The 15,876-nt window shown below is 41.8% G+C and overlaps 1 protein-coding gene across 3 annotated transcripts in view; it reads left to right on the top strand.

Annotated features, from left to right (window-relative positions):
* Positions 1–14,045, top strand: part of plekhh3 (pleckstrin homology, MyTH4 and FERM domain containing H3) — a 35,729-nt gene extending 21,684 nt beyond the window's left edge. For 2 of the 3 annotated variants that reach the window (XM_086056542.1, XM_086056540.1), the window contains exons 7-14: positions 1,541–1,664; positions 2,887–3,184; positions 6,771–6,978; positions 7,662–7,789; positions 8,549–8,669; positions 8,790–9,239; positions 10,145–10,336; positions 10,960–14,045. In XM_086056542.1, coding sequence (XP_085912668.1) covers positions 1,541–1,664; positions 2,887–3,184; positions 6,771–6,978; positions 7,662–7,789; positions 8,549–8,669; positions 8,790–9,239; positions 10,145–10,336; positions 10,960–11,115 — 1,677 coding nt within the window. In that variant the 3' untranslated portion in view covers positions 11,116–14,045. The remainder of the gene's footprint in view (positions 1–1,540; positions 1,665–2,886; positions 3,185–6,770; positions 6,979–7,661; positions 7,790–8,548; positions 8,670–8,789; positions 9,240–10,144; positions 10,337–10,959) is intronic. The other variant, XM_086056541.1, reaches the window with a different exon arrangement.
* Positions 14,046–15,876: the final 1,831 nt, after the last annotated feature.

Consider the following 15,876-nt stretch of genomic DNA (forward strand, 5'->3'; position numbering starts at 1 on the left):
CTTTAGGCGCTGGCGAAATTCGGCAACAGAGCCCGTTTTGTTTGAGCAAAAACGATCGCTTATCTTTTAAAGCATCTCCCAATATCGACACAAGGCGGCGCTTATTTAGCCTTCTTTAGGGCGGTTGTGGTTTATTAGCGCCCTTGCCTTCACCCGCGGGGAATTTAGTTTAATGCTTGTTTGTTTGCGCGCTGGACAGATTAGGCTAAGACGATGTGCAGATCCGGGCATTTTTTTAACATTGTCAGATCGTGTGTATTTTTGGTATTTTTTTTCCTCTGTGAATAAAGCATGAATCCTCGTGACAGATGTTGGGCATACGCAGGAAGTGGCGTTCCGTTAGTTCAGTGTCTCTGTTAAAATAGTGTAATTTCAGAGAATGTGAAATGCAGTAATGCGTTTTATTTAGGATTCAAAACAATTTCCAGGTGCATTAATAACGTGCCTGTGATATTGTTACGCCCCCCCCCCCGAGTGTAGAAAAGAAAATAAAAGCGCAGATTGTATTTTCACTCACTCAAGCAGCACTTCGTCACCAACCTGCCCAATTACATTTGGTAATTAGTGAGGTAGAAAATGGGGGCTCTTCAGCCAGCCGAGCTGCCAACTCGGCGTGGGCGGTCTTATGTAAATTAGCCCCACTGTTACATCACAGTCCAGCAAACAGCAGCAAGACATGTTTTAGGAAAATATGCAGCTCACAAAAGACTTTCTTGGTCGGGTAATTTCACAAGTGATGACTCGGCAGGCGCGCCAGAGACCCCAAAGTTTGTATACAAGCAATTAGAAAGTCGGTTTTCCCTAATATGTCCCCCTCGATGGAAGAAACTGAGCTGCATAAACTGTCAACCATTCTCTTCTGTAAACATGCCTGCACAATGTCTTTTGTTTGCTCTGAGCCTACATGCTTGGTGTGGTTTGGATAATTATCCTAAATTATGGCCATGTTTATGTGACAAGCAAGCATGCCATGCCTCATCTGACACCGGCAAGGCTATTGTCAAAGCAGAATTAAACTGCAGTCTTGAGCGAAGTTGGGCAATTGTCATGTTCAAAGCGTCCGCGTCTCATTCCTGCCCTTGAGACTGGCAAGGCTGTCACCAAGCGCGCACGAAACACCGCGGCGGAATGTGTCAACTCGGGCCCAGTGAGTAAGCTCGTCGGGAAGCCAGCCAGAGAGAAGGTGGCTGCAGGCTTGAGAGGCTGCGGAAAAGTCCGGAGAGCGGCGGCGGCGGCGGCGTTGCTAATAAGCAACAGGTGCCGTATAGCGTGCGAGCCATCTGTTGCCACTGGAAGACGTGAACTGGAACATGAAACATGTTGACCCGGCTGACTCGGGCGGATAAAATATAACATGTCTATCGTGCTGCGGCCGTTTACCGGGTCATCACTTGACCTCGCCGGCGCTTTGAAGGTTGCCAGAGCGGCGGTCCACTGTGCCCCAGACGCACTCAATCACCCGCTGGGCCGGATTGGCTGCACGCGTGTTGGAGCGCTATGAACTTTCTAAGCTGCTTTTGTTTCACCTGTTGTCCTTCAGGAGAACAAGTTCAACCCCGAGGTGGTGGAGCACATCTACCAGCACAACCCCATCCTTAAGTACACCCATGGCCCCCTCTACGCCCCGCTGCTGCCCTTCCCCTACGGCAGCTTGGAGCACACATGTAAGCCTTTGTACACACACATGCCTACACTCCACTCAACTTTCTTTATGTAGCTATTTTTTTTCTGCAATTGATGCTGAGTGGGCAACATTTAATCACATGATGTAATATATGCAGCGTTAGCTTGAACAGCATGATAGTCCAATTCATAAAATGAAGCCCTTCAGAAAGGATCCTGTGGGAACGTGGTTCTCCTCAGGATGTGTTCCGGTTGGTTAATGCCAAATGCTTCACAGCAACAGCCTCAATTTGCTCATCGTCACCTAGCCAGGGGTGTGGAGGAAAGAAGAAGTGGCAGTAAAACAGGCCAACATGCAGCTGTAAGTGGGTGAGGCAGGATGAGTGAGACTAGTTGCCAAATCGGTGGCTGGGGTTTAACTAAATGCGAGAGTGTAGAAATAAGTCTTAAAGCGGAAGTAACCCAAATATATTTTTTTCAGGAATATGTTCCCAGCAGGCCCACTAGTTGAAACACGGCATTCTGATGAATTTTGTGTTTGTGGAATATAAGTTAAGCAGCAAAATGCACTCGTTTTTAGCCATCTCTGGGGGCGGTCATTTTGTCTTCTGTCGACTGAAAATGACATCATAACGACCAATCACGGCTGACCTATTTTCTGAATCTGAGCCATGATTGGTCATTGTGAGCAGTTGTGATGTCATTTTCAGTCGACAGAAGACAAAATGGCAGATGGCTAAAAACGAGTGGATTAACACCTCAAACGCAATATTTATCAAAATGCTTTGCTTCAACCAGTAGGCTTGCATAGAACATATTCTTGAAAAAAAAATGTCTGCGTTGACTTCCTCTTTAGATTTCAGCATTTAGACAGAAAGAGCCATTGTAATTTACACAGGTAGGGCATCCCAGCATGCTGCAGCCTGACTAGAGAATGCTGCAGAACTTGCTGCCTTTTTAAAAATTTTGGCACAAAAATTGGGCTGACAAGGTGACATTTTTCGGTGCATTTCAAAGTGTTCTTATTTTTGGTGATCTCGTACTGTACGCTGTTGTTTGTTTTAATATATAAACTTTTTTACCAGGAGTTACTTTTTGTGGGGATTTTTCTGTGCATTTTGAAACTGCTTTCACATCATAAAATCCTAACATTTGCTGACATGTCCTGTGAAAGCACATCAAAGTTACGTGACATTTAAGGCCAAATTTACCTGAAAATGTTGTACAGTGTTTGTGTTTGTAACCATTGGCAATGGTTCACAGACCACCACGGCAAGGGCTACGGCTCGTTGTGCGAGGAGGCCGTCAAGCTCTTCAACGGCCTGCAGCAGCTGGAGTCGGCGCACGACGCCGTGCCCATCATCCAGGGCGTGCTGCAGACCTGCCTGGACCTGCGGCCGCTGCGCGACGAAGTCTACTGCCAGCTGGTGAAGCAGACCAGCCACACGCCCGCCCCGTACACTGCCGCCCACCTGCGCTACTGGCAGCTGCTCACCTGCATGAGCTGCACCTTCCTGCCCGGAGCTGCCGTCCTCAAGTACCTGCGATTCCACCTCAAGAGGTAACATATCTTTTATGATAATACATTATGTGGACAGAAATCTTCAGACACATTTCTCTGTAGTCATTCACTGCCAATCGACGAATGTATACGTCGAGTTCAGTTGGGCGTGGAGGAGGGTTTAGCCCGCTTTGCTTGTGAATATCAAATTTGGAAATGACATTTGTCAAATTTGACAGACTACGGAAGCGTGGAACTACCAATGTAGAGCAAAAATGTTTGAGTGGCATGTGTCGTACAAACGAGTTGTTTCGCACGTGCTGCAAAGTCGTTTGAACGTATTGATAAAGTCGTTTGAACATCTTGGTTAAGTCGTTCAAATATACTTTGTAAAACGTAAGATAAATCCTGGAAACATAGCATGATTTACCATAATGCCACAAAGTATTGACTTGCGCATGTGCAATTGTGCGTCAATCCCTTGTGGCATTATGGGGGAAAATGCTATTTTTTTTAGCATTTAGCCTACATTCCACCAAATATGTTCAAATGACTTTACCAATACGTTCAAATGACTTTGTCGATAGGTTCAAACAACTTTATCAACTTCAAAATATGCACTGCCAAGTCGTTCTAGCAACATAGCCCAGTAAAAAATGTTTAGTCCACATTGGCAGTTGCACGCTTACGTAGACAAGCAGATAGCTAGGTTGTGACCTGAAATTCGAAACGATACAGAGTATGCATGGTATGGGCACAATATGTGTTGTGGTTGTTTGTAGAACGTGTGCGTAGTGATCGTGAGAAAAGTTCACGCAGTTGATGGCGTGAATGGCGAATGGCATGTAAAAAAAGTCACTGACATTCACCACCAGCAATGTGCTGCAGAAAGGAGCTAACCGCTATCGCTAACTGTAACGTGTTTCATCTTTGTCAACTTTGTGATAAGATCCTGGATTCCTAGTAGGAGTTATTTCTTTGAAATTTTAGGTCAGTTCAAATCAAATGCCGCTGCTGTGAGAACTTTGATGCGGTGACGAGAAAAAAGTAAGCAGGCGCCAGCGTCTCGGAGCGCCACTTTAGCTATTGTTGGCCGTGGATTTGCAGCTCTGAATTAGCCCTTCTGCGGCGCATGCTAATCTACGCTATTAGCCCTATAATCTCCCTCCTCCGCGTTTTCTGTCCCTCATCAAACGGCGGCCGTGTCCGTATCTACAGGAGCGATCGCGGAGTCAAATAACTTGACGCCTCTTTTTTTTTTTTTTTTTTTTTTTTTTTGCTCTCACGCACTTTTTCTCGCCGCTCCCTTTGGAAAGCTGCAGCTGGGCAGCGCCAAGGCTGGAGCTGGGCATGTGGCCCAGAAAAGCTTCCACTTCCCTCCATCCCCCCCTCCCCTCCCAACATGCAGTGCCCCCCGGAGAATGTGTGGAGGGAGGAGAAGTGGCAGAGAAAAAGGGGGCATTTGCGGGGATCCCACAGCCTTGCTGGAACATTCCTAATTATGTTTCAGCAGCAGGACAAATTGCCACCCCTGTGGCAGTGTTGTTATTAAAAAGGCCACGGTTTGAACGCCCCTTTTTTAGTGAATTCTGCACCCCGGCGTCATGTCACATAATTGTTTCCTTCCTATTCCATCCCTGATTTTTGTTTAGGCAAGACTGAGGTCATGAATTCAATTATTTTTTTCTGGTAAAAACTTTCAAATGTTTTTATATTGATTATGACTGTTTGGAAATGCAACTCCTTACCCGAGCGGTTCTCAAAGTGTGGTACAAGCATTGTGATATGAAAGATTGACAGGGAATTAAATGTTCAAACTGTGCATATTGTTAAAGTAGTTTAAACTTTGCTTTTAAATGTAGGCCATAACATAGGCCAAGTACAGTTCAGTTGTATTTGATTTACGTACAATATATTTGCATTTAATATTTTAGAAGTGATTGTTTTCAAATATTTTTGATACATTTTTTAATGTAACTTTTATATACAATCCATTTTAATTAAATCAACATTTGAGAATTTTTTTTGTTTTCCTATTTTTTATGAATGGATTGTTATCTTTGTGTCTTTTTACTAATATTAGATACTACTCAGGGAATAAACTTCACTGTCACTTTTATCACAACATTTATTTTTTTATAATTTTCTTGTCAATTATCAAAAAAATGGTGGTGAAAAGAATCTTTTTTTTTTTCACGTCAGAAGTAGTTTTTGTGCGGGCTCCTTTTCGAACAGCACTTTTTCATCAAATTAATTGTTTTTCTTTGATTGTAATGTTTTTATGATTGTGAGAAGCCAAAATAGAAATTATGATTAAATTGTGATTAATATCCAAGCCCTATGTCATGGTACATGTAATGTCAAACAGACATTTTTGTGGCACCTTGAAAAAGCCGTTTTTATCTTTTTTCATTTTTGAGACAAACTTCCATATTTTTGTGTATTGCATCAGTTATTTTTTTTTAATATTCCATGCCCATTTGGTCTTTACGCAAAACTGAGCTCATAACTTCATCACATTTAATTTCACACCTTAGACGCTCAAAGGGAAGCTTTATAAGGGCCAGCTGCACGCACGCACACGCGCTGGCACGCTCAGCAGGGCCTGGCTCGGACGCTTCGCCAGGAGGAAGCGGCAGGTCAGCCCGTTTCACAGGAGCGGAAACACCTTTTCCTGTTTGCGGCGCTAAACGTGACTTTGAAGCACCATTTAATGTCCCCGAGAGGTAGCGTAAAAAAAAAAAAATGCTGTCACATTTTGTCATTTCGACAGCCCAAAGAAAATAAAACTTCAAAAGGGGTGTTAGAGTCGCACTCTTAAAAGGGTTTGGGTCACTTTCAACAATTTGTCTTTTGTTAGTGCAGCCAAGGCGGTTATGTTTTCATTGGAGGTGGAAAAATATTTGGTTGGTTTATTTAAAAATGGACACATGTTCTCCCCATGAGAATGATTAGGATGATCAAATAAAAGTAGGCCGACATTATATCATTATTTCATTACTATAATAATACGCTGTAAAAATATTAATATAATTTTCAGTGATTTAAATAAAAAATAACACACAGATGACAATTTTAAAAAAAAAGAAAAAAAAAAAGTCTCATGTACTACACACTACATGGGACTGGTTGAAAACCATGACTAAAACTCAAGTTAATTTTTGTTACTTCACTTTAACACAAATATTTGGTTTAGTAGCAAAAAAGTAAACATTTTTAGGAAATAATTTTCAATTGAATAAGTGAAATTTTGGATATAAAAAGTGTCCACACCCCTACACAAATCCCTGTTTTTTTGTGATTTGAGACCAAGATCAATCATTTCAAAACACTTTTTTTCCACCATTAAAGTGACTATATATAAACTGTCCATCTCAATTTAATTTTTAAAAAACTGTTTTGCAAGGAAATGACAGATAATGTGGTTGCACATGTTTGCATACCCTCTTGTTCCATGTTCAGAATTAACCAATCCTGTTCAAACATGTTAAATGGGAGCCAACACACACCTGCCACAATTCAAAGTGCCTTTGACTTCATATCGCAAAACTATCCGCCATAGATTTCCGAATGACTGTTTTGAGCCTTGATGCTATTAGAAATTGGACTGGCAGGCCAATGTAAAATTGTCAAATATGTGTTGCAGGATCCAGAACCAGAGTCCCGAATCGGAGATGGACAACTACGCGTCGTTCATCAGCGAGGCTCTGGAGAAGACCAAGTGTCGTGAGTGCGTGCCGTCCTGGGAGGAGATCCAGATGCTGATGAGCAGGCAGGAGATGCTGTGCACGGTGCACTACCCCGGACCTGGCTGCTGCCAGCTCTACATCAGCTCTCATACCACCGCCAATGAGGTTTGCACTTTGATGTGTTCAACTTCAATACTCTACTGTAGTATTTTTTTTTTTTTTTTTTTTTTTTTAACGATAAAAACATAGTTTGTTTGCACAGTTGTGCTGTGGACGGCCACAAAATGAGAATATGAGTGTGAATTTTTCAAGACGCTTTTTCGCAATGATCGCTTGCTGCACTCACTAACTGCACCCATGCATTTTGGTGACAGATACTCCCCACGCTTTGCTTTAGCCACAAGTATACATCGCTGTTGCCCTCACATGTCTAAAATAATCACTTTTCAGAAAACCCGCAAAATTATGTTTTGTGAGCATTGCATTGTCAAAGACAGCAAACCATTTTCAACACTTTAGATTGCTCAATAATTTGTGAAAATAACAGACTTAAAAAAATATTAAATTGACCAGATTTGGAATGATGGACCACAGAATCGTTGTTTTGTTTTTTTTCACCATTCCGTGAACAGAAATATATTCCCTGCAAAATTCTCAATAGTAAAATGCTATGCAGTATTAACAAAAATATGTAAAAGTGTGGATCTGCTGAAAAATTGATTTTTTTTTCCCTCGGTACAAATTGTACCCTCCTCAAAAATGTTGAGAAAGCATTTTTTTTTTTTTTTTTCCCCAAAATCTTTTCCCCAAAGATGTCCCCCCAAAAAAACGTTGTATGTTCTCCAAAGGTGGTGCAGAGGATGCAGCAGCGGCTCGGCCTGAAAGACAGCAAGAACACGTTTGCACTGTACGAGCAGAACGCGCTATGGGAGCAGCCCGTGTCGGGCGGCGCGCTCATCGCAGACATCCTCACCAGGTCAGACACAAGAAAATCTTTTCAGTGTTATTTGTGAGTCAACAGAGCGGCAGACTGCACAGTTTAAGCTCCTGTGGTTCGCTTCCCATGCGGAACATTTATGCAGCAGTTTGATAAGAGGCGAGCGACCTTGTCTTGGTGGTCAAACATGACACCCTGCGGGGAAACGTGATAGTCAAGGTGAAAGTGAAGTCACTAGATTTTTTTTTTTTTGTCTTCAGGTAGCTACAAAGCAGGAATGGAGTTTAATTCTAGTTTTAGAAACCAAGTTAAATTCTATAGAAATATATTGTCAATGTTCTATGGCTGTGCTGCTACCAGTATGAAGATATCAAGATTTATTTTTTTTTTTTTTTGTCCAATCTGATTTTAGCCTAATCATGTCAGTGTAATCTGCCGTCTGCCTTCAGAATCAGCCGGGCTGTTTGATGTAATTTACAACACATTAGCAATGCAGAGTTCAAATGACATTACTATTTCATATTATTTATTATAGTTAACAAAGACTAACAAAATAACTCAAATGAAAATTGAAAAAACATTTTCTTTACTGAAATACAACAAAAACAGGAATGATTTCATAATTGATAACTAACGGAAATTACAATTTGTTTTTTTCGACACTATAATTTTTTATAAATTTTCTTTGTTTTCATCTTTTTCAGTTAATTTCATCCATGCTTTTTTTTTTTTAACGGGCAGAATAGATGAATTTCAACCTACAGAGTTCATGGTTGCTGTTGTTGAATTTGTGTGCAGCATCTCCAGCAAGGAATGTGAGTCCAAAGGCCAGCGCAAACTGTGCTTCAAGCTCTACTGCCTGCTGGACGCCGACAGCATTTCAGTGGACAGCATCGAGTATCTCTTCCTCTTTGAGCAGGTAACACTTTAGACCCTTTATTAGGTACACCTGCAGGGTCCTAATGCAAGCTCAGTTTTGATTGACACTTTCCAATATCAATCCATATTTTTTTTTTTTTTTTTTTTTTTTCACCCGCAGTGCCACGAGATGGTGATCCGCGGTCAGCTGCCCGCCCGCGAGGAGGACCTCCAGACATTGGCGGCTCTCCGGCTTCAGGCCGTCATGGGGGACTTCAGCACGCACGCGCCCTGTCCGCCCCTGGACCAACTCTTCCCCAGCCACGTGCTGGAAGCCCGCGTCCTGGTGGCGGCGCCGACGGGCTGCCCCGCCGCCCAGCGCTTCCCCACGGGCCTCCTGGCGGGGGCGCTGTGGAGCCACGCGGCGGCGGCCCACAAGCAGAAGGCGGAGAAGGACCTGCGCCTCCGCAGCCGGGCGAAGGAGGAGGCGGCGGCCGTCATGGGAGCCATCTTGGAGCGCTGGAGGGGCCTGGCGGGCTCCAACTGCAGAGACAGTATGGCCGCCTACCTGGCCATCGCGCGCCAGTGGTCCGGCTTCGGATGCACGCTGTATGAAGTCGACTTCTACATTGTGAGTAGCTGTTATCCTGTCAATGCCGGGGGTCGAACCTGTGGCCCTTTGCTCACAGGACACACTCCTGACCACTTGTGCATTTGTAGTTTCCAGTAGTTCATATTTAAATAGTTAAAGAACAAGCAGGATAGCAACAGCTGTTGTTTGCAATTTTAAAACATGAATATTTAATAGGTTAATTTACATAGCCTAGCTGTTAAAATGGCTGAGATATATAATATATATATATATATATATATATATATATATATATATATATATATATATATATATATATATATATATATATATATATATATAATTTATTTGAACATGAAGAAAGAAAAAAAAGTACAATTACAATAAGATAAAATAAAATAAAAACTAACAACAATCAAAAATTAGCACATCTAACAAAAGTCTTCCATGCTTAAAAGGGAGTGGATAGAAGTCTTACACTTATTAAATCCCACCCCTTCTCTATTTTTCTTAATGCATTCTATTCTTCATCTATGGGAAAAATAATACTAAAGATAATAAAAATAGTTATAATAATAATAATGAATATATATATATATATATATATAGATATTTTTTTTTTTTACATAAAAAATAAAAATGGCAGACAACATGATTGCAGTCAGTTTCAGTTCTTCATACACGAGCGTATTGATCGATGTGCATTGACAGCATTTAAATGGTTAAAGCACATTAACGAGTGAGAGCTGTAATAACATAACATTGCACTTCACCGCTTGCGATCAAATTGTTTGACATTTGCTCTCATGCTATGATATGCTGTGTTCAGTTCACGTCTCAGCATTCGTAGCCATGACTAAGGGCAATGTCACTTCTGATTGGACAATGAGGATACGCAGATGTTGCCGTCGAGGTTACGCTGACATTTTGAGTGTCCCCTCCAGAGTTCAACGGGGTGTTTTTCCCAGAAGTTGTGGTTGGGGGTGGCGGCCAGCAGCGTGTCGCTGTATCGCCAAGGAGAGGCCGAAGCGCTCGAGTCGTTCCCCTACGGGCAGATTTGCTCGTACGGCGTCTCCGACAGCAACACGTTCAAGATCAGCGCCGGCGGCCGAGACATGCTCTTCGAAACCAACAAGGTAAGCAACGGACAAGACGGATGAGCGCTTGGAAAAGCTTCAAATGCAAAATGTCATACTTTATCACCATTATAGTAAGCAAAATGGCAATATTATCACAATATTGCTACTGAATAATATGTCACAGAATTTTGGTACACTGATGACAGCCAAGGCAATAATGCTAAACAAAACAAAAAAATGCTAAAATATTGTGGAAAAAAATGCTAAATTATTTGATAAAAATTTCAAATAATACAAAAAGAAAAATACTACAAAAATAGAAATGCAAAAGTATTTCTGCAAAACTATTAAGAAATTCAATAAAATTTCATTAGGACAAATGAAGAAATATTAGATGAAAAATACAAAACAGAAAAAAAATGACGATAATTAGAAAATCATGCAAAAATTCTCAACATTTCTAAACGAAATACAGAAAATAGACAAAGATTAGTGACAAAAGAAAAAAATTTAGAAAGTGACATTTTCCAAGGACGTGCAGTTACGTGCCTTTCTGTGACTCCGACAGTCTCTTTATCTCAGTTGCAACCTACTGGTCACACTGTATCTGCCAGTATGCTATGCTATGCTATGCTATGCTATGCTATATGATACTAAATGCGTCTTTGTGTCCGTTCTAGCTGAGCGAGATCACGCAGCTGATGAACGCTTACTTCAACGCCACCCGTCTGCAGCGAGGCAAAGGCGACGCTGTGAAAATCCACGACGGCACGCCGGTGGTCTTTCGCCACCCGTCCTCGCCCGCCCTCTTGGAGCTGCCCTCGCACCCCGTCTGAGATGGACGCCGCCCAACCCCTCGGCGTTTGCCGGGGTCGACGCGGGGGGGGGGGGACGAATGCGGGGGCCGTTCTCCGACGCGAACCCTCCAAGCTGGACCACGAACAACTTCCACTTCTGCTTTCTGTCTTGGGCCTGTTTGGGTTAACTTTTCCGCCAAGGCGGCCATCATCCCTCTCGTGCGCTCCCCCCCCCCCCCCTTCCCACGGGCTTCATCGGGGAGTTTTGGTAAGGTCCCGGATCAGGCCTGCGTTACCGCAGAAGTGTTGATGCAGCCAACCATGTGAACTTGGAACTGGAAACAGATGTTGCGCCTTTGCAGCTCAAGTCACCATGGCCGCTGCGCTCATGTACAGGACCTTGACGGGAGGATCGCTGTTCTCCCTCTTCTTCTTCTATGGTTTCCTGCCCACTCGTCCCTCATCCGTAGTTTGGCCTTGACTGATGACGTTACAGCACAGCTCAGCTTTGCTAACAATTAGAAAACCGTGGTACCTTGACTTAAGCCCAGCAATTTGAGTTTTCCGTGTTACGGGCCGCCGCTCATGAGATTTTTTTTTTTTTTCTTTTTTAATTACCACAAACATACATACACGCAAAAACGCACACACACAAAAACACTTTTCACATTGAAAAACACATGCACATAAAAACTAACTCAAAAATACAGCCACATAAAAATATGATCACACACACAAAAAACAAATGCACACAAACACACGCCCCAAAAAGTATCCAGCAAACCTTGTCTCCCTCACAATTGAGCCTCTCAGAATTCGAGTGGGCTAACTCCATTTTGGCCCACTGTAATTATCGGTGGCTCAATTGGACATTATTATTTTCTTGGCAAAGACATCCAACATGCTACCTTGTCCCCATATTGACAAACTGTCCGTTTCAAGCATGGATTTTTTTTTTGGGTGTGTCTGTACCTCCCCACATGCAAACGTTGACCAATGCATGTGACAGACACACTGAAATAAAATAATACAATGAAAGACAAATATTTTATTTTGCATTACACAACTTCAGCCAAACAAATTCAAGGTACCACTATAAGAAGAAGACACGATCATAACAGTTGCCTCTTTAACTTTTTTTTTTTTTTTTTTTTTTTAACAACCAAACTGTTCTAGCGCTAACCTTTCCACAATCACAGGACACTTCATTAGGTACACTTGCACAACTTAATGACATGCCGCCTTGACAAAGATAACAATGCTCACTTTTGAGGATTTTACAATGTTTGTTTATTTTCATTCAATGCACCGAATGAGAACCGTTGCCAATCAAAACTGAGCATTATTCATTTTCACATCGACTCATTTGGGGCAGATGTTCCCAATGAAGTGGCTTTCATGTGGGCTCCTCATAAAAAGGCTGAATATGTTTTAGTAGTATTTAATTATTTTTAAATTTAAAGTTTTTTTTAAAAAAATGCCTTCATTTAAATTTTTTTTTTTTAAAGTCTTAAATGCCCACAAGTGCACCTTTTCCCGTTAGCGCTTAGTGACGCTCCCTCAGGTGTGACATTGGATGTTCAGGTTAATTGGAAATTAGACTTTTGTGACATTTACAGTTGTGCTTATAACTTGACATTCCCTGGCAAGTTATTTTACTTTGAATGACATTTGAATTAAACGACAGTAAATGCTGCTTTTACTGAAGATACTGCGAAGTGCTTTAAATCTGTCTTCATTCTCCCACCGCAGCGTCAGCAGCAATTGGCGGCTCGCCGTCTTGCTCAAGGGCGCATCTCACATGGGCCCGGGATCGAACACGCAACTATTCCGAGCCAGGCCGCGACAACTAAAAGCATTTCAGAAGAGTGCAATCATTAAACAAGACACAACAGTCAAGAAAACTGAGATGGTCCCCGTTCGCTCATCAGTGATGCGTTCCAAAAATGTCATAAATTCTACCAGGGTTTGTCCATTTATGAGCGCAACTGTAATTGGCATGTCTGCACGCTAATTACAACAAATGTGACAAGCGTTGTAAAGTCTCCCTGGGAGAGGTTTTTGTTTTGCCTCTCACATGCACATAAAAACACATGCATGTAAAAACACAAAACATGCACACAAAAAATGCACACGCACAAAATACATGCAAACAAACTTAAAAACACACACAAGCACACAAAACACAGAAACACACCCATGCACACAAACATAAAAACTCAGAATAGCACGCCTAAGCACACGAAACATGTAGTGTTTGTAAAAAAAAAAAAAAAAAGTGGGTGGGACCTTCCATGATGGCATTTAGTATTTAATTGATGGGAGGTGTTCATTGTACATTTTTGGGGCTTTGATAGAAACTTCAACCATCTGCTAGAAATTGGCCGGCTAGCTCTATTTTAGCCTTGAGTCTGCGAACAATCACATGTTCACAGAAGCAAGGGAGCGCCTGACAATTTTTGTCAGTGTTGTTGAAAGTTTCTTCCCCTAGCCAAAGTGTTGCCCTGTTTTAGGCTGGACCAAAGATGTTTTTTTTTTTGTTTTTTTTTGCGCTATATTTTTCCAATGATCCCCTCTCCCAGCCCCACCTTCCACTTTTTTCTATTCAAGCGTTTAATTGTACTTGAGCGATTTTGTGGAGCTAATTGTGCGGTATAAGCTTCCCATGTGACAAGACAAAAAAAAAAAAAAAGAAAGAAATTGACGCCAGCAGCTTGTTCCATATCAGATGAATGGGCAAAATGTTGACTGCTTGGCAGCTGCAGGCAGCTTTGGAATGATGTAGCACAACAACAAGAAAAGAAATGAAAGCCTGTTTTGTTTTATATTCACTTCGTTTGTATGCTGCATGGTACCTCTTTATCTAATGTGTGTGTGTATAGTTGATTGCACTATTTTTTTTTAAACTAACTTGAAAGTGCAATAAGACAAATACTGTATGTAATTATTAATAAAAAAACAAAACAGCACCATTTTATCAGATTTTACGTTTTTTTTTTTTCATGTGACGACGTTCCCTTCTGAAAAGGTTACCTGCGTAGTAGTTTTCGTCCTTTGACACTCTTGAAAATTTACAAAATGTTTCTATTTTGTACAAATTGAACATTGTTTTAAAAATTTCACTCTCATCTGACAATTATTTGTGGAGGAAAATAAATATGAATAAAAGTGAAAATAAAAACAAATATTACAAAACATATTTTATTTAAAATATTTTGTTTTGTTTTTAGCATAGTCATCTTTTTCCCAAAAAAACGCATGGTCATTTATTTAAAGAAAACGCCTTTTAGGGGTGTTAACGCTAATCGTTTTTTCGATGCATCGTTCGTTTTATTAAAACATTCAAAAAAATTCAAAGGTATTAATAATCGATGTTTAAATCATAAATGAACAAAACGAAAAAGATGCGAAAGCGATTTCGTGCGTTTTTTGTGAAAAAAGACAACCACGTATAGCAAGCCGTTTTTTGTGAAAAAAAAACGACCATGTATAGTAAGGGTACAGTAAGGTGTTTTTTTTGGTGAAAAAACGACCATGTCAAGTAAGGGTATATAGTAAGGCGTTTTTTTGTGAAAAAAAACGACCATGTATAGTAAGGGTATAGTAAAGCGTTTTTTTTTTGGTGAAAAAAATGACCATGTATAGCATCTATCTCAAAGTCAAGGCCCGCGGGCCACATCCGGCCCGCGAGAAGGTTTTCTACGGCCCCTGGGATGATATTGCTTTTTTATAGTAGCAGAAGTGATCGGGTCCTTCGCGCCTGCTGATGACGTCAAGCGTTAAAATATATTGTAGCGTCTTCCAAGAACACAGACGTAGTTTAATTATCACATTTTATTAGTCCAATCGGCTACTGTGGGCCGCAGCCGACGCCAGTACTCTCGCTCGCATGCCCTTCCCTCAAGCAAGCCGTACGAATGCATTCAATTTTTAAAACAACATCGGAAACAACAGAACTTGGCAAGACACAAATTCGACCACAACACAGATAACCCAATTCGTTACACTATTTCTGTAACATATTTCTTTGCATCTACGTTTGCCACCCCCTGGCTGTTGTTATGACGAACATTATCGCTACTTTTGCGAGGATCGTCCTTCGGTTGTCTACATGCCGACTCAAGATTCTGGATGAAACCGAAGGAGGCTCAGGAGACCTGATGTGACTTTCCAGCAGGGTCCCATCCAAACTTCTGCTTTTTGTTTTTCCTCCTTTTTTTCTGCAGTCATGCCAGAGCTTCATTGAGAGCTGTGAAACAAGATGGCGGTGTATCAAGTGAGCATTTTTTTCCTCTGCAGTTTTGCCAAAGTTGCAGTCAGGATACTCATCAGGGGTCTCCGATCCTGTTCCTTGAGGGCCGGTTTCCTGAAATGTTTTGTCTCCCAGCTGCGACACGCCTGATTGAAATACCGATTTGAATCGGGTGTGTTGCAGATGGGCGCAATGGAAAACAGGCAGGACAGCGACCCACAAGGAACAGAATTGAAGACCCCGGTCAAGTAACTTTTTCCTTTTTGTCCTGCTTTTGTCCACCGGGTGGCGCTGAAGAACCTGATCAGTGCAGCATGGATCAACTTGTGAAGTCGAGCTCCTCTTGGTCAAGGTTGGGACCTGTTGCAAAAGACAAACTTGATGAATCAAAGTACTTGGCTGTTTTTTGTTGTTCTAGGTGGCGCTATGATCAACTTGCTGACCGGTTTAACGGGCTACAAAAACTCCGCATGTTGAAAGGGCACTCGCCTGCTTTTTGTTTGACTTGGCATGCAGTGCAGCTTCCAGTAAGAGTGCCGCCGGGGACT

Source organism: Filicampus tigris, chromosome 16 (genome assembly GCF_054856515.1).
Source record: "Filicampus tigris isolate MCC_2025a chromosome 16, RoL_Ftig_1.0, whole genome shotgun sequence".
Taxonomy (NCBI): Eukaryota; Metazoa; Chordata; class Actinopteri; order Syngnathiformes; family Syngnathidae; genus Filicampus; species Filicampus tigris.